The 18,722-nt window shown below is 42.0% G+C and overlaps 1 protein-coding gene across 1 annotated transcript in view; it reads left to right on the top strand.

Moving 5' to 3' along the window:
* The window catches only part of fstl4 (follistatin-like 4), a gene marked incomplete at its 3' end in the record, with an annotated part of 306,304 nt that overhangs the window by 235,737 nt on the left and 51,845 nt on the right, over window positions 1–18,722 (top strand). The window contains exon 6 of the mRNA XM_083788296.1: window positions 13,622–13,788. Coding sequence (XP_083644422.1) covers window positions 13,622–13,788 — 167 coding nt within the window. The remainder of the gene's footprint in view (window positions 1–13,621; window positions 13,789–18,722) is intronic.

Below are 18,722 nucleotides of genomic sequence, written 5' to 3'. Positions count from 1 at the left end.
GTGAGGCTGATTATGGTGAATTTAGAATGAGCTCGATGTTGCATCGATACTGATTTTCATGCCCAGTTGAGTATGAAAACAGAAGTTCATACTTTAGGTCAGTCAGCAGAATGTGTCTTTTTGCAGTTAGACAAACAGAAAATCCATAATCTAAAAGGGAGTGTTCTTTTGACGGATACACTTTTACAAATCAATGAGGCAACAGATAAGACTTTAGCTCACTGTTCCGATGTTTGTTCTGTTAATGAATAAATTAATACTAAGGCTGCTAAAACAGACAGTCAAATGTTCCAGTCCCATCGATTTGACATTATCAGCAGCCCATGGTCATTCTGTGGGCATATATTGTACTCCTGGTTCTGCTCAGAATATATTAGATTAATACATTCCCTGATATGGAAGTGATTTGATCGGTTATGTTCGATGTACCACAATTTAGCCACATTGACCTTGGCGTTCATAAGTTGGTAACATCTTCAAACTTTTTCAATTAATAATCTAAATAGCATTGCAACATGTTGTGAGCTTGTAGATTGGCTATTTCCCCACTTTATTGTACAACAAATTTAGGTAATGTATGTCTTACGTTTTTTTTTTTATATTAATCGAACCCACTCTTGTGTATTATTGCTTTATTAACCTTTTTGAATTAATCTATCATCTCTCTCTATACAACGTTATATTTTATCTGTACATTAATTTATTAACAGTTCTATCCTTTCAATTTCACTTGGATCTACATGCCCAAAGTTTCTGATGTGGAATGCGTGGCAGTCTAGTTGAAATGGACCCCCACCCTCCCCCACCCCCAAGCCGCGTCAAATCACTGCTTTCATTCTTCATCTGTGTGCATCCGTCTCACAGGCCAACCTGTCACCCAAAATTGCTGCTCTGTGGAATTATGACCTCATTGGATCTGGCGGTGTATCATACCGTAGGTAATCTTAAATACCACAGACAGACCTGACTGTCAGCAGTGATGACTCTATCTCCAGGAGAGCTACGTGAAGTAGACGGGTCATGTCCAACGCTCTTTCAACACCGGTGGATTGGGAAGGCTTGGATCTATATGCCCAAACTTCCTCGCAGACGTTTCAAAGTCTATCCCAACACTCTCTGATGTAGGTCCGGCCAGGTAATTCGGTCTTTTGACCACTGTGGCTTAAGCCAGACATCAGACGCCGAGCTATAATCATAACTGACATTATCGTGGGCTTGTAGGTGAGCAGCCAGAGAACTGAGTAAATATGTATAGATACACGCAAGATCCTAAGCATTCATTGATCTCTGGGGGGAAAGAAATGTACACATCTGTATAGACACTGTGTGTTACTGTTATATGATTGCACAGTAGGTAACTGTGTATGTTTGCACACAAAGTCATCATTACAAATCTTTGCAGCAAGAAAAAGTCATAAAAGCGTAGTCGTGTGTGTCCTGGTGGCTCTGTGGCAGACTGGTGTGCCTTCCACATTTCCTGCATGGTGTCAGTGGAATAAAGAACAGGTGCTATGAAAAACTACCTGTAAAAACATCAAAAATGACAGTATTAAGACGAGACCAGATGGTTGGAACTGAACTGAGTATCTCAGTAAACAATCCTGTCTGAAAACAGCATAACTCAACAGGCAGGCACACATGTCTGTTAGACATTTAGTTCATGAAGTTCTCTGGAATTTGGAACAAATGTGCATTGGGTTTTTTTTTACTTTGTTAATAAACCTATTTCTATTAGTGTTTAAAGGACCACTTCACCACTTTTCAACCCATCTTCATATAATATGTCCTCACTAATAATCATGATAAAATGGCACAATTTTTTCCTACTCAATCTGTGTCTCATAGGAGGGCTGTGAGCATTTCATAAACCCGTCCACCAGTGACATCATCGATGGGGAATCCAAGCTAATAGAAACTGCAGGCTTTCTAGTCCTGAAAAGTTGCAATGCGAAAATGGAAGCCATCGTTCTCACGATAATACAAATCTAAACATTTTTGTAAAAAAAAAAACTGCCTAACGATGATGTCACTGGTGTACGGGTTTCTGAATTGCCCACAGCCCTCCTATGAGACATAGACTGAGTAGAGGTTTTTTTGCCATTTTATCATGATTATTAGTGAGGACCTATTATAATATGAAGATGGATTGAAAAGTGGTGAAGTGGCCCTTTAACACTAGCATGTCTGAAAAAAATTCACTCCTACTCAGTCTGCCAGTCGGCCAAATCGACCGCCGTCCCCCTTTCTCCCCCACTCGTCTAAAGATCTTCACTCACACCTCCCTCTCCAGCTGGACAATGGTAAAGTCGTCAACCCCCCCGACTTTACCATTGTCTTGTAAATGTCACATTCGGCGGCAGTGTGTTGCACACGGAACGGAAGACATGTAGTTCATGACTGAGGCAGTGAGGCTACTGCTGCTTATTATCACAACATAAAGTTATATCATGATTTCAACCTAAATGGCATATTGGCATAATATATGAAGGAGAGGATGATATAAAAAAAAGATTAGCCTGATGAGTCGACCGTCTTGATCCAAGGCTGTTTCAAACATGGTCATCACTCATCAGGCTAATCCTTTTAACTTTATTTACACTTAGACAGAGTGGCGCATTAGGCCAACATTACCTGGGTTAGCTTACATCTTGTGTTGAATGTTGGCATTATAAATTATACTCCCTTGGTGTTTCATCAGCGCGAACGAAAATATAGGCTACAGTCTGCAGCCTGGTGATAAAAAAAATAAACTCCACGCGTGAAATGCTACGATAAGGAAGCAAGGATTAGACCGTGATGTCACTGCTATGCAACAAGGAAGTAGCATGAAGCACAGCAGCAGAAACAGAACGCCATTATGAAGGAATCGGCAGTGATGTGACATCACTGTCGATTCCTTGGGCATGTGACGGATTTAACTTGTGTCCACTGTTGAGGAGAAACCCCAGCTCAGCTTCTGTTTATAACATTGCGCAGTTATTGAATTCATGAACATTTACATGCCTCCCTGAGAGGGAGAGAGAGAAAAAAGGAAAGCCGTGCGTGCGTGGAAATCAGTTCCACGGGTCGCTTGTAGAAAAGTTTACAGACAAAGAAGGACGGACAGAACTCTTTTGACTGACAAAGAGCTGGCGATATTTATATGCCAGAATAGACTGTGGAACAAATTAATCCACAGCAGCAGCAGGCCTACATACCGTTATTTGCAAATTGAATCAGCCTCAGCCCTCATTTATATTATTATATGCGTGTTCACCGTGTTGAGTTTGCAGATCTCCACACGCCAAGATCACCTCACAACAGCGCAACACCAGTCCGCCACATCCATAAATCTAGGCTATAGTTTCACAAGTGCCTATGCAGCCTATGCACAACCAATTGTTTTAATGCAAAGTGGTATATATTCTGTGAAATGTTTATTGTCATCCGTGTATCTACAAGCTCCAAGTGTTGCATGACAGCGCTTTGTGAGCTTGCAGATGATCCATTTTCGGTGCGGCCACCATGATCAAGTAGCGCAACAAAAAGGTTGATATTTAAATCAACTTTAAAATCTCAGAACGGCTGCTCCGACGTGCTAGTGTTAACAGGCTGTCAGGCCAGAATGCGTGTGGTTCAGAACCATGGACAGTTCACCAGGTTTTGTGTTCAGAACCATGGACAGTTCACTAGGTTTTGTGTTGAGCACCATGGACAGTTCACTAGGTTTTGTGTTGAGCACCATGGACAGTTCACCAGGTTCTGTGCTTAGCATCAGGCTGTGTGTTCAGAACCATGGACAGTTCACCAGGTTTTGTGCTTAGCATCAGGCTGTGTGTTCAGAACCATGGACAGTTCACCAGGTTTTGTGCTCAGTACCAGGCTTTGTGTTGAGCACCATGGACAGTTCTGTAGGCGTTTTAATCAGGACCATGGACAGCTACACTTTGGTTCCAGTAGCAGATTTTTAAATAGCCAAAGTTTATGAGCATGCATATTATGTGCTATTAAACTGTTTCTAATTTAGCTGGGGAGCACCTTTGATATACACTGATCTAAATTACAAGGACCCAATAGGTGAGCCCATAAGAAGGTTTGTATTTCTCATCTTAAATTAAAACTTCATCTAAAATGGGAAGGAGCTGGTTATTTGCATACGGGCCTCAGTGAGAATTTGGGTTACTAGAACCAATTCTAATCTTAACTCCATAAACCGCATTCTTCACAAAATAAGCTTTCGATAGACCTACATATCTATAACACATCATATAAATGATGAAACTGTATTTAAGTTGCCATAACTACCATCATGAGCTACATTCATCTATTTTAATACATTTTGAATACAGTGTGCCTTCAATGATCCATTTGGACATGGCATAGACTAATCTCATTGCAGTGTGCACATTTATTCCAAGTTCCAGAGAACTGCAGATTGCAGAAGTCCCTTTGTGTGAGGAACTTCTGACCAGACAGGGGTTTAAGTCATGGCTATGCATACCAATCTCGTCAGGGTTTTGTTCTGACATTGGTAAAGGTTAACACGTGGAAACGGTAAGAAGCTCCAAACGGGGATTGGTGGGGACAGCCTGTGTGCATATCCAGATAGAGTTATCTCTATCTGCATATCCAGATAGAGTTATCTCTATCTGCATATCCAGATAGAGTTATCTCTATCTGCATATCCAGATAGAGTTATCTCTATCTGCATATCCAGATAGAGTCATCTCTATCTGCATATCCAGATAGAGTTATCTCTATCTGCATATCCAGATAGAGTTATCTCTATCTGCATATCCAGATAGAGTTATCTCTATCTACATATCCAGATAGTTACTAAAAAGGTTACAGAGAATCAGCTTCAGATCGGTGAGAGAGCTACGTTAACCACTCTTAAGCCCTATTTAAAGAATGGCTCAATTTGGAGATACACAAGCTCACGATGTGTCGCCACACAGTGCGTTTTGTGAGCTCTATAGATTGTGTATTTTAACATACAATTATGGGAGTCCATGAGGTTTGAAGTGATGACAGGGATTTGGGTAATTGCTTGGTGCGAACAGAGAGTGAGAAAGGCAGAAAAGGACGGGTCCATAGATTATATCATGAGGTTTTTGATGTGCACATGAGATGGTCTGATTGAGAGGGAATTTAAAGAATGAATGGGGTTAACATGGATTTTAATTTCATAATGATAACGAATTATACTACCTAAACATAATGATTTTTTTTACTTTATTCCATGGGTTAATATGCTGAAGTAACGTCAAATTAGATGCACGGTGTCGGTGTACTTGCTGAGCCCAGAGGAAACACTCACGTGTGAGTGTCTGACAGCCTCGCTGGGTTTGCATTTCTCACCTCGAGTGAAGGTTTTCGTCTGGAACATGTCCTTGTACAGTATTTATTCTGCCATTGTTACTGTAGAATTGGTATGGAATGAATACGAAATGGTGAGCACAAAATAAGCAATAGCCGTTTTACAGGGTTTGTGAAAAGAGCCAGCGTGAAGAGGCTATGGTTGTGTCATTTGATATAGCCCACGAGCCAGGTGGTTATACAGTATTTATCTGTTCTGGGGAGCCTCGGAGATCGCAGGCTTTTTGTTTAAATGAGATCCTCTGGAAATGTGGCATCACGCTCTGCCTCTCTTTCTCTCTATCTCTCTCTCTCTCTCTCTCTCTCTCTCTCTCTCTCTCTCTCTCTCTCTCTCTCTTGTGTATGCCGCTTGCTTTTACATAGTTTATTTTGTTTTAATTCATTGCTTAATTCAATTAATTTTATTCTCTTTTTTCCCTCCCTGTTAAAGGTGATAAGGAAATAAATACAATAATAAGTTAAATAGAACTATGGTTTTGTTTACCTCTGTAAGCTGATGGTGGCCATTATTGTGTTGAGGAAGGTACCTGTTTTCCCTGCTTGGAGGCAGGTGATGCGTTGTAATTGTGCACACTGTGTGAGTGCTGCCTTATAGTTATGACTCAGGGAAATAAGGAACCCAGAAGTGTGACATCTAGCGCGCCTTTAACTGTTTATAACTATTTAAATGTATTGAATCATTTTAGAATGAGAGTCCTTAGCACTGTGTTAAAGGTCTTAACCCATTCTGACCGGGCACCCATTTTGGTGTCAGCATCATGTTATGCTTTAGCTATTTAAAAATAGCAGATCTACAAGCTCATATCGCGCCACCGAGTGGCGCGATACGAGCTTGTAGGTCTGCTATTTTTGAAAAATCGAAGAGCGACTGACATTTTTAGAATCTGATCTCAGGTCAGAATGGGTTAAAGAGTAAGTAAAGCCCTTTGAATTCAATCACTTGGTATATGTGCAACACAAACAAACATACCTTGCATGGGCGTGCACAGATAGACACTAGGTGGTGCTAGAGCACCTGCCCTTTTGCCCTCTGGACAGCAATGTCCACTTTTGAAAGTTAGCTTTTTGTTTGGTTTAATCATTGTACAGTATGTTGCCCATGGTGACATGGAGCAATGCTGGATAAAAAGCTTCGAGTATATTATTTATGCCCCCAAATCTATACATTTCACACACTATTAAGGCACCCGGCAGTTCGACACACCCCTTTTTCACTTGAGCACCTGCCCCACAAAATGTCTGTGCACGCCACTGATACCTTGCCTTGTGGTACACACCAGGTGAAAAAGTATCTTCCGACAGTTTGACAGATAACGAAGAAAATAAATGAGCCTGACTTTCAGTCGCTGTGATAAAATTGGGATTTCAGAGCCGTGGTCGTTACCTTTTGCAACAATACTCTGAAACGCGTGAAGGGAAACAGCCACAGGGTTCTCCTTGATACTGTAATATATACAGTACTTGTCTTCCAATAATTAAAGGTAGTGAACTGTTGTGATAGCCAGGGGCCCTAGGGTGAATGCACCTCCTAAAGCTATACATCACACCTTGTTACATTACATTGTACACCATTTATAAATAAGCTGATTTATAATACAAGCGATCTAAAAAACAAAACACTTGCCAGATGCAAGACAATACATCATGCTGCCATGAGTTCATGGCGAATAATAGCAAAAATAACAGTAAGAACAATAATAGTACCGCTTAGTGGTTTGTACTCCCAGTTGTTAAACCACACACGAAAACAAGCAGACATCTCAAGCGCTGCAATACTTAGGAATACGAAGGGTTTGGAATGTTAACTGATCGCCTTAAGCGGTACGCTTGGTGTGGGATATCTCGTTGTTGTTTTCGCGTGTTGAATGGCTTGATAAATGAACATGGCAGCTGCTACAGAATATAAAGACTTTATGGAATGATGATTCGTTGCTGTCTGACACAAACCACCTAACTCAATGTATGCTATCGAACACCGTTTACATCTGTGTGTTGGTTAAAAAAACATATTATGAAACATAAGAAAGTAAACCAACAACCCAGATGTTTGAGTTGTGATAACAATGGCGCGTGCTTACAAGGGCACAGCTTCCAGCAGCCATGTTGTAACCGCTGCTAATACAAGTATCTTTGCTTGAGACACCGTTACTGTACTGTACTGTACTGTACTGTACTGTACTGTACTGTACTGTACTGTACTGTACTGTACTGTACTGTACTGTACTGTACTGTACTGTACGTGCCTTGGTGTGCAGTGCAACCAGCGTTCCCTGAGACTCATCCCTTTGGGCGGCTGTGGCTCAGGAGGTAGAGCAGGTTGTCCAATGATCCGTGGTGGTTTGAATCCCGGCTCTTCCTGTCGAAGTGTCCTTGAGCAAGTTACTGAACCCCACATTGCCTCCAATGAGTTATTATTATTATTATCATACTACCCTAATTGAAAGCTGCGCCTTTATACGTCTGCCTTCACCTACCAAACCACTTTGTTTGCACACATCTCTCCATGCACAACACCTACAGTACTGCATGCCAAATGAAAGGAAACACAATGCAGTACCTTGCATCCATGCAACTGTCATATTTACTGTACAGTGTGCATTCATATGCAAATTGTTTTATGTTGTTTTATTACAACACAAGGTACTGTACATTCATGACATGAGAAAAAAAATGTTTTTCTCTTTAGGAACAAAGCATGTTTTCCAGCATCCTGTAAAAAAAACAATCATTGAGGCCACATTTCTCTCTGTTCCGGACTATGGGGACATTATTTACAGGATTATGTAAAGCAGCATTATTTAAAGCACCTCGATACGGTTTAGCATTCTGCCCTAGATCAATTCAGGGAAATGATTTCTAGCACTTTTGTTCAACAATGTAACTGTTTTAATTAATTCTCACCTATCTATTATAGTTATTTTAGTTTGTAATACTTTCTGTTTTCCAATTCATATATTTGATATTGCTGTATTTAATGTATATTGTTGGTTTTGTATTTCGGCTATATTGAAAATGAAGGTCATAGTATCTGGATACTAAAGGTCATGGAAGGAGGATGAAGTGCTGTGTTCATTTGAATGGCAGCGGTGTAAAGTAACTAAGTGCATTTACTCAAGTACTGTACTTAAGTACAATGTTGAGTTCTTTTGTTGTTCCTTAATTTTTTACTTTACTGGACTTTTTCCAGTTTTCAGTACTTCTACTCCACTACATCTCAGAGGCAAATATTGTACTTTACTTCACTACATTTATTTGGAAACTTTATTTACGGTTGTAGATTTTGATTATTATTACAAAACAAACCTCCAAGCCATCCACGAGATATCTTAAGTATATTTTGATGCCAACTATTTTGTACTTTTGCTCATTGATACTTTTACTAGAGTACAAAAAATGTGAATACATTTCCCACCAATGGTGAATGTCAAATTGTCTGCATTTCTATAAATCCTTTAATCGTATATCCGAATATATTCATCCATTCACACATACTGTACCAATGTTACTGTATCCTATACGTATATATTCATCCATTCACACATACTGTACCAATGTTACTGTATCCTATACGAATATATTCATCCATTCACACATTCTGTATCCTATACGTATATATTCATCCATTCACACATGCTGTACCAATGTTACTGTATCCTATACCTATATATTCATCCATTCACACATACTGTGCCAATGGGGGAGGATTGAGGCCATGCAAGGTACCGCCCACATTGGGACCAATTAGGTGTTCAGTGTCTTGTTCAAACTAAGGACGCTTCGACACAAAGCTGTGAACAGACTGCGATCGAACTGGGAACCTTCCTTCCGTGTGTGTGTGTGTGTGTGTGTGTGTGTGTGTGTGTGTGTGTGTGTGTGTGTGTGTGTGTGTGTGTGTGTGTGTGTGTGTGTGTGTGTGTGTGTGTGTGTGTGTGTGTGTGTGTGTGTGTCGCTTGGTTGACTTAATTTAGATTTCTGTCAGGTGTCTGTGCTCTTTATGTGTGGAGACGGTCCCATGCCTTGGAGGACAGCCATCTATATTGACCATAGGTCACATACAGTAGCTCAGATGTCTGCAGTGTGATGATAGAGATCACTATGGCTGCCTGTACTCACTGTGTCGCTCACCGCCCACAGTGTTTACTTTTACTATGTTGGCTTTTTGCAAAATGACAGTGTTTTAGTTAAACAACTCATAACTGTGTATATACCAGTAAGGCGCCTGTGAGGGCGAGAAGCGACCTCGCTCTAAATGACGAGGTTGAGCTGAAACAACAGAGCTTCTTAACACGGCACAGTTGAATAGCAGGAGTTAAGCTATTATTCTGGTGTCAGTGAGGTCAAATGTAGAGTTGCTGGCCGGCACCATATATGCAGATGTAGGTGATGATCCAGTCAGCTCCATGTGTGGCTATCCAGGGTTTGATGAGGTCTGGCCATATATGGAATAAATTCTGTATGGGCCATATATGGAGTGTGTCACGAGGTGTGACTGATGGACTGACTGACAAGTTTTAGCGTGACTGACTGACAGGTTTTGCAGGTTTTCATAGTAAACTGTGACCTACGGTCGCAAATATATACTGTGTCTTGCTGCATGTGATGAAGACCGTGAGAGGTTGAATTATGGAATAAACATTTTCACTTCCTCTCCTCCACATCTTTTATATATTCCTGTTGGTCCTATAGAAGCACCATATTATGTCAAGACGTTTTTAATCTCCTGTGAGCACCCGGTCAGCCTGTTGTGTTTTTACACTACTGTGTAAAATAACAACCGCAGGAGTAATACGTAATATTATTCAACTCTTCAACTCTTCAACTGAAGAGGATGAAAGAGTTCCAAAACATGACCAAACCACGACAGCCCTATTTGATAGTACATTGCCGAGCGATGCGTTGTCGTGATGAGCTTGTAGATCTAGACTTATATTTTTAACTTGGTGGTTAGAGCAAACCTTTTAGGTCTGTGGTTCTCAACCTTTTCTGAATCACTAAAGTTATTTTAATGGTCAATCAATTGATTGCGCTCTGGCTTGGAGTAATGTACATCTCACATTTTAAGTTACTATTTATTGATATCACAATGACAACTCACTTTTCAAGGTTTTAAAGAATACCGTTATTTTTGAGGGGCGTTAGCCCCTTTGAGGGTTTTTGTGAACACAAACATCGGCTGATGATTGGCTGATCACCCCATAGCGATGATTTGACTGGCTGAGCAAAGTACGTATTGAGGATAAACGTGATTTGATTGGTGATGTATGATGATGTATGATGATAATAGTGCTCCTCACTAGTTTTTTTTATATTAATGTTATAGGCCTATCATTAAAACCTTAGTGTTTTGCCATTTATTTGGGGTATCCTCCCAGCCCACCAGTTGAGAAACAGGGTTTTAACCCATTCTGAACGGGCACCCATTTTGGTGTTGGCATCATATTATGCTTTAGCTATTGAAAAATAGCAGATCTACAAGCTCATAGCGCGCCACCGAGTGGCGCGCTACGAGCTTGTAGGTCTGCTATTTTTGAAAAATCGAAGAACGACTGACATTTTTTTAATCTGATCTCAGGTCAGAATGGGTTAATAATGAAACTGTCAGGATGTAATAGATATTTTTTTAATCTGATCTCAGGTCAGAATGGGTTAAAGAGCAGCTGGTGAGCACAGCTCACTCTGCTACTGTACATGTACGTCTAGCGCTGGTCCACAACCACTATTTATGAGACTGACTATGGGGACCTGGGGAAGAATCATTCTTAATTCACCGTAAAGGTGAATTGAATTGGACGGCCATTCCGGGCGAACATAAATTTCCCCGTAATGAGAAGAATGATATTTGGTTTAGCAGTGTGTCCTCTGACACGCTTCTTCTTGTATTTTGACATCCATTATTCTTCCCTGCCCCGCCGGTAATGAGAGAGATGCTTTGAAATCTATTATACGTCTCCTCTCGGGGGGTCCATTATCGCAGGCAGCTCTTCTTTCTCTTCTCATGTGTGTTCTTACGCTGTTTCATCCTCATCATCTTGATCTTGATCATCTTGCTGATGGAAAGTAACAAATGTAGTGTAACTGAAGTACAATTTTGAGGTACCTAAATAAATATTTATGTAGATTTTTTTTTTTAATAATAATATAAAGAATAGTTCTGTCTGTTTGTGTATGTATCTATTATGAAGATGGTGCTGACTGGTGTTTCACTTTTACTCTGTGTATAGAGTTCTCAAAATCTGCCCAAACCCGACCTGGCCCGGCCCAACGTTTTAGGGCCCGTGTCGGGCCTAAAGTCTATGCTAATTAGTTGTGCCGGCCCTCGGGCCAAATCAGTCAGTGCCCAGTTAGGGCCGGGTCTTAATTTTCTGGCCCGTTTAGAACTCCAAACAAAATGTAATGAGGATAGGCCTATACCTTTTCCATCACGTTAAAATAATTTTAAAGATTCTTGAGTCTCACTGAAAAAGATCAATTAAACTATTCATTCATTCAGTCATTCATACTTTCCCACTGTTATACATGCCATTTTTACTGCAACTTTTACTCACGTAAAACATCCGAGTACTTCTTCCACCACTGATCTTAATTATCATCCTTCTCTTTCTATATTTTATTCCCCTGCTAATCCTAATGGCTTCTCCTCCTCCCTGTGTCTTTGTGGACAGAGGAGGTTCAGTTGACCCTAACCCTAATACCTTCTCCTCCTCCTCATGTCTTTGTGGACAGAGGTGGTCCAGCTGACCCTAACCCTAATACCTCCTCCTCCTCATGTCTTTGTGAACAGAGGTGGTCCAGTTGACCCTAACCCTAATACCTCCTCCTCCTCCTCATGTCTTTGTGAACAGAGGCGGTCCAGCTGACCCTAACCCTAATACCTCCTCCTCCTCCTCATGTCTTTGTGGACAGAGGTGGTCCAGTTGACCCTAACCCTAATACCTTCTCCTCCTCCTCATGTCTTTGTGGACAGAGGTGGTCCAGTTGACCGTAACACTACCTCCTCCTCCTCCTCCTCCTCCTCCTCATGTCTTTGTGAACAGAGGTGGTCCAGCTGACCCTAACCCTAATACCTCCTCCTCCTCCTCCTCCTCATGTCTTTGTGAACAGAGGTGGTCCAGCTGACCCTAACCCTAATACCTCCTCCTCCTCCTCATGTCTTTGTGAACAGAGGTGGTCCAGCTGACCCTAACCCTAATACCTCCTCCTCCTCCTCATGTCTTTGTGAACAGAGGCGGTCCAGCTGACCCTAACCCTAATACCTTCTCCTCCTCCTCATGTCTTTGTGAACAGAGGTGGTCCAGTTGACCCTAACCCTAATACCTTCTCCTCCTCATGTCTTTGTGAACAGAGGTGGTCCAGTTGACCCTAACCCTAATACCTCCTCCTCCTCCTCCTCCTCATGTCTTTGTGAACAGAGGTGGTCCAGCTGACCCTAACCCTAATACCTCCTCCTCGTCCTCATGTCTTTGTGAACAGAGGTGGTCCAGCTGACCCTAACCCTAATACCTCCTCCTCCTCCTCATGTCTTTGTGGACAGAGGTGGTCCAGTTGACCCTAACCCTAATACCTCCTCCTCCTCCTCATGTCTTTGTGAACAGAGGCGGTCCAGCTGACCCTAACCCTAATACCTCCTCCTCCTCATGTCTTTGTGAACAGAGGTGGTCCAGTTGACCCTAACCCTAATACCTTCTCCTCCTCATGTCTTTGTGAACAGAGGTGGTCCAGCTGACCCTAACCCTAATACCTCCTCCTCCTCATGTCTTTGTGAACAGAGGTGGTCCAGTTGACCCTAACCCTAATACCTCCTCCTCCTCCTCCTCATGTCTTTGTGAACAGAGGCGGTTCAGCTGACCCTAACCCTAATACCTCCTCCTCCTCCTCATGTCTTTGTGAACAGAGGTGGTCCAGCTGACCCTAACCCTAATACCTCCTCCTCCTCCTCCTCCTCCTCATGTCTTTGTGGACAGAGGTGGTCCAGCTGACCCTAACCCTAATACCTCCTCCTCCTCCTCATGTCTTTGTGGACAGAGGTGGTCCAGCTGACCCTAACCCTAATACCTCCTCCTCCTCCTCATGTCTTTGTGAACAGAGGTGGTCCAGCTGACCCTAACCCTAATACCTCCTCCTCCTCCTCATGTCTTTGTGAACAGAGGTGGTTCAGTTGACCCTAACCCTAATACCTTCTCCTCCTCCTCATGTCTTTGTGAACAGAGGTGGTTCAGCTGACCCTAACCCTAATACCTTCTCCTCCTCATGTCTTTGTGAACAGAGGTGGTCCAGCTGACCCTGGCCGATGACCAGCATCTCAGCGTCTCCACGGTGACAGTGGGCCTCAGCACTGTGCTGTCCTGTGCCATCCAGGGCACGCTGCGTCCGCCCATCATCTGGAAGAGGAACGGCATCGTCCTCAACTTCCTGGACCTGGAGGACATCAATGTGAGTGTAGTGCAAACCATATAAGCCTCGTGGATGGACAGGGACATCGCTGACGACGCTGCTTTATCTCATGCAGATTGGCTACATTCGCCGCTCGTGAAGACGCACACATGAGCGATTGAGTGTGCGTTATTTCGCGGCAGAGCCGCAGAGAAAATGATTATGACGGGGGGTATTATGTCCCCCGCGGCGTGTTGCCCTACTCGCAGTGCGTATTGCGCGTATAGTGACGGCGCTGCTTGGCCGTGGATGAATGTTGGGGTAGTTCTTCCTAATTACTTGCGCAAGCGGAGCGCGTAAGTAATATTTTCAACCGGTCCGTATGCACCGTCCCAGCCAATCCGCCACTTTTGATGCGTATTCAAATACATACATGACCATATTTCTTATGTCATCATTGAGAGCTAGTCATATATATACATACTATAATTAACCGAATGTCTGAATGAATGTCAGAAACAACGCCGTATCTCCTCACTGCCTTCACCAATCACTCCCACTTTTCACACAGGCATGGACCATAATTATATGGAGGTCTTAACGGAGCAATCTTTTCAATAACATTAATAATGAATTTATTAGTGAATAAAAACCCGTTTATTTGTCCGTGGTCTATCTCCGACCGAGCCACACTATTAGCACACATCTCTCCATGGCAAAAAAAATCTGCACGCTCCCAGAATCCGGCTAGGCTACATTTTACCGACGCAACTGTCATATTTACTGTACAGATATTGTTTTTACATCACCCAAAATATCCCAATCCCAATTTATATGAAATAATAATCCAACCGCACCCAGGGCGCAGTACCCCCCGCGGCCACAAGGGGGGGATACTGAACAACTCATCTCCCCGCAAATCACGTGTCACAAATCACAAATGCATGTTGGGACGGACACAGACCCACACTGTACATTTGGGAATACCTGTGCGACAGCCCATACTTTCTGTGCTGCATGTCAAACTGGGGTCTTTCATACTTTTCAAATGGGGGTCTGTGGGCTAATAAGTGTACATTTTACAGTCCTTGCCATGAAAACATTTCCCTACCATGCATTTATACAAATATTTTCATGTTATAGTGCTGTTTTTATTCACACAAAAAAGACACAAATATATTATACAAGTTAAAATGAAGAGCAATTAAATATATTTATGGGGGCCAATAGTCCATACAACGGGTAAGGACTATGTATATTAATACAATAAACAAGCAAAAGGGCATTGCCTGACCATGGATCACACCAAAGGACCTGCAACATCACTGAGGAACACGTTCCACTTCAAATCATATTTATCCAACTGATTATTCATCTTAAAGGATAACCTCTCCAAAGCAGCCACAATACCAAGCTATCAATGGTATACTTATGATTGTACTGCAGCATTATCTTGCAAAAGAAACTACAGTAGCCTACTAATTAGCCTACTTTTGTGCCCAACCTAACTTCCCAAGACCATCTGTAAACAATTCCCCGTTCCCCCCTATCAGTAATGTGATCTATTACAACACATTACCCACACTGAACATCATTTGCTGTTCATATATTCAGAACGGGTAAGGACTAGTATATATAATCTGTAAAATAAAATAGCAAATTGTGCCTGATTTTCTGGGACCAGAGTACCAGCAAAGTTGTATTTGCATACGCATCAAAAGTGGCGGGTTGGCTAGGCCGTTTTTTGGCGCAAAGTAATCACAGTATACCGCTAATCAACTTACAAATTATATATATAGTATATGTATGACTAGCTCTCAATGATGACGTAAGAAATATGGTCATGTATGTAATCTGGTCCCAGCAAATCAGGCACAAATTTGCTGTTTTATTTGCATACGCATCAAAAGTGGCGGGTTGGCTGGGACGTTTTTGGCGCAAAGTAACCACAGTATACCGCTAATCAACTTACAAATTAAATATATAGTATATGTATGACTAGCTCTCAATGATGACGTAATAAATATGGTCATGTATGTAATCTGGTCCCAGCAAATCAGGCACAATTTGCTGTTTTATTTGCATAGGCATCAAAAGTGGCGGGTTGGCTGGGACGGTTTTTGGCGCAAAGTAACCACAGTATACCGCTAATCAACTTACAAATTACATATATATGTATAACTAGCTCTCAATGATGACGTAAACATAAAATATACCGCTAATCAACTTACAAATTACATATACATACATATACATAGTATATGTATAACTAGCTCTCGATGATGACGTAATAAAGATGTGGATTAAAGGACCCAATGTCAGAGTGGAATTGGTTTTCGATGGTGACGTAATGACGATATGTTTTAGTGTTGGGAGAATTAAAGGTAATGCTCTTATGTATACATGTATGTAATCTGGCACCACTGCCATATCAGGCACAAGTAGTCATTATGTAACATGCATAAAGTAGGTAGGTAGCAAATAGTTACACCTAATAATTAGACATTTCAAACGTTCCTTCACAGAGATACTGAGATTCCACAGTTTACAGCGGTCGAAAGTACTTGCGCGCTCTGCTTGCGCACTAGTTGGCCATTTATGGCCTACTAGTGTGCAACAAGCAAGTATGCACTCGACAGAGTGCAGTTCTAGTTTGCACTGTTTTGGGTCGCTGTATACTTTTTTAGGGGTCACGACGAGTAGATATATCTTTTTCTTTTTTTTTTACCTTTCCTACAAAGAAAATTCCCCCAATGTTATTTCTTTCTAAACATTTTCTGAATGTTCTAAATGTACCGTGACACGGAAGAACCATTTAAGTCTATAATTTATTCTGACCCCTCCTATAAGGTGTCCTGACACCTTATCCATAATTTATACAAATATGGATAATTATTTATGGACTTAAATGTTTCTTCATCTCAACTCTTCACAACGTATCGCAATGTGGCGCGTTACATGAGATCGTCAGACTGGCTATTCACTAGATAAGTGCTTCATTCATTATGAATTATTGTAAATTGGGTCCCAGGGAGACTTTTTGGTCCCAAGCTGAAAAGGTCTGCGTGGGAACTCTTGAGTTAGTTAGAGAGGTGGCGAGTTACATTACAATGACAAACTGTTCCCAATCTGTTGAGCTCAGGTAGGTGGGATGGGATCTCACCCTTCTGGCTTGTAAGGATCATGTTATGTGCCGTTCCCAGAGAAAGCAAGGTAGAAGCCTCTGTCTTGTGTTGCAACATGCTGCGATTATCATCGCAGTGTTTGAGTGGGTGTGCGTGAGGACTTTCAATAAACTAACGCACAATTAAAATGACTGCATCTGTATACAACCCACGGTCTTGCCAACACAACAGTTCAACATCGCTTTAATTGCCTTTTTATTTGGATAACTTTTGGTTAATTAACTGGCTAATTTGGATAAACTCCCGGACCCGAGACTCTGCGCGGGGGTGGCACATTCGTTTGAAGCAAATAGTCGGTAAACACAAATTAAAATAAATTTGTAATTCTAATATATACAATATGCGCATTTTCAGGAAGTTAATTCGGTTTGCCTTTTGAATTAATTTCCAATTAAAAGGTGGTCTTGTTTTTAATTGCTCCCCGTTTGTTGTCAAATGATATCATGATCAGGGAGCTTTGGGAGGTTCTGCTTTCATAACACCACCTTCTCTCCCGAAACAAGAAGCCTTCTGCTTTCATAACACCACTTCTCTCCCGAAACAAGAATCCTTCTGCTTTCATAACACCACTTCTCTCCCGAAACAAGAAGCCTTCTGCTTTCATAACACCACCTTCTCTCCCGAAACAAGAAGCCTTCTGCTTTCATAACACCACCTTCTCTCCCGAAACAAGAAGCCTTCTGCTTTCATAACACCACTTCTCTCCCGAAACAAAAGGAGGAAGGCTGGGAAATCCCAGCAGCACTCTGAAGAGAGAGCTGCCCCCCCCAAAAAAAAAAAAAAAAAAAGAAGCCACTAAGACCTGGAACACATCAGTGTCACCACTTCATACGTTTGTTTTTGTGGCTTTCGCCTTTATTTTTATATTTTTTATAGAGGGATAGAAAGTAGGCTGACAAGGAAAGGGGGAGATAGATGGGGGAGTGACACGCAGTAAAGGCCGTCGGGATCGGGAGTCAAACCCGCAGTACTGCCAGACTGAATTACCAGCCAAGGTGCCTGGACCGCTGAGCCACGGCCCAGGCCAGTGTCACCACTTTAACCAATATTTCAAACTTTAGCTGCTGAAAAATAGAAGATCCACAAGCTCATAGTGTCATAGCACAGAGTGTCGCGCTATGAGCTTGTAGATCTGCTATTTTTTGAAAAATCGTGAAAATGTGTCGCAAAACTTTGAATATATATTCTTTCAGTGCAAAAGTTTTTTTAACTCATATCTTTGCTTCTGCGGGTCCCTCGAACAATTATTTCCAGATGGGTGTCGGCGGCCAATTATATATATAATTTTTGGGGTCCTTAGTTTGAGGAGAACCACTGTTTTTTCAGAGAGAACTGTCAGCATTTAGAAGACATTTAGTAGAATCTGGTCTGCAGGTCTCAACGGGTTAAGTATGGAGCAGAACACTGCTGTTCTGGATGCACCTGCACCGGCACGCACCTCTGACAGTACGGCGTGCGCACGCACCTCTGCTTACCCCGCTGCTACATCGCAGCTCTCTAATTGCATGTTAATGAGCCAATAAACAGTGACGCGTGTGATGACTGAGCCGGGGGCAAACAGCAACGGGTTAGGATTCAAGGTCCCTGATGTCATCAATATGATATTATTACTACTGACTGGCCTCCAAATACTGTATGACAATGGGTACTACACTAAGTACTCTGACAGCAGGTACAGCGGGAATGGTTCCCCATCGGGCATCGGCCTATAGTCTTCTTATGTTAAAGGCACACGATAGCAGATACTTCATGACAAGTTGGTCACGTTGAGAACATGCAAGCAGAGACTGGATGAGATGACGGCGAGGA

Source organism: Protomyctophum parallelum, assembly GCF_964188405.1.
Source record: "Protomyctophum parallelum genome assembly, chromosome: 1".
In the NCBI taxonomy this organism is placed as follows: domain Eukaryota; kingdom Metazoa; phylum Chordata; class Actinopteri; order Myctophiformes; family Myctophidae; genus Protomyctophum; species Protomyctophum parallelum.
The sequence above is the reverse complement of the archived record's forward strand: the minus strand, read 5'-3'. Positions and strand labels throughout refer to the sequence as shown.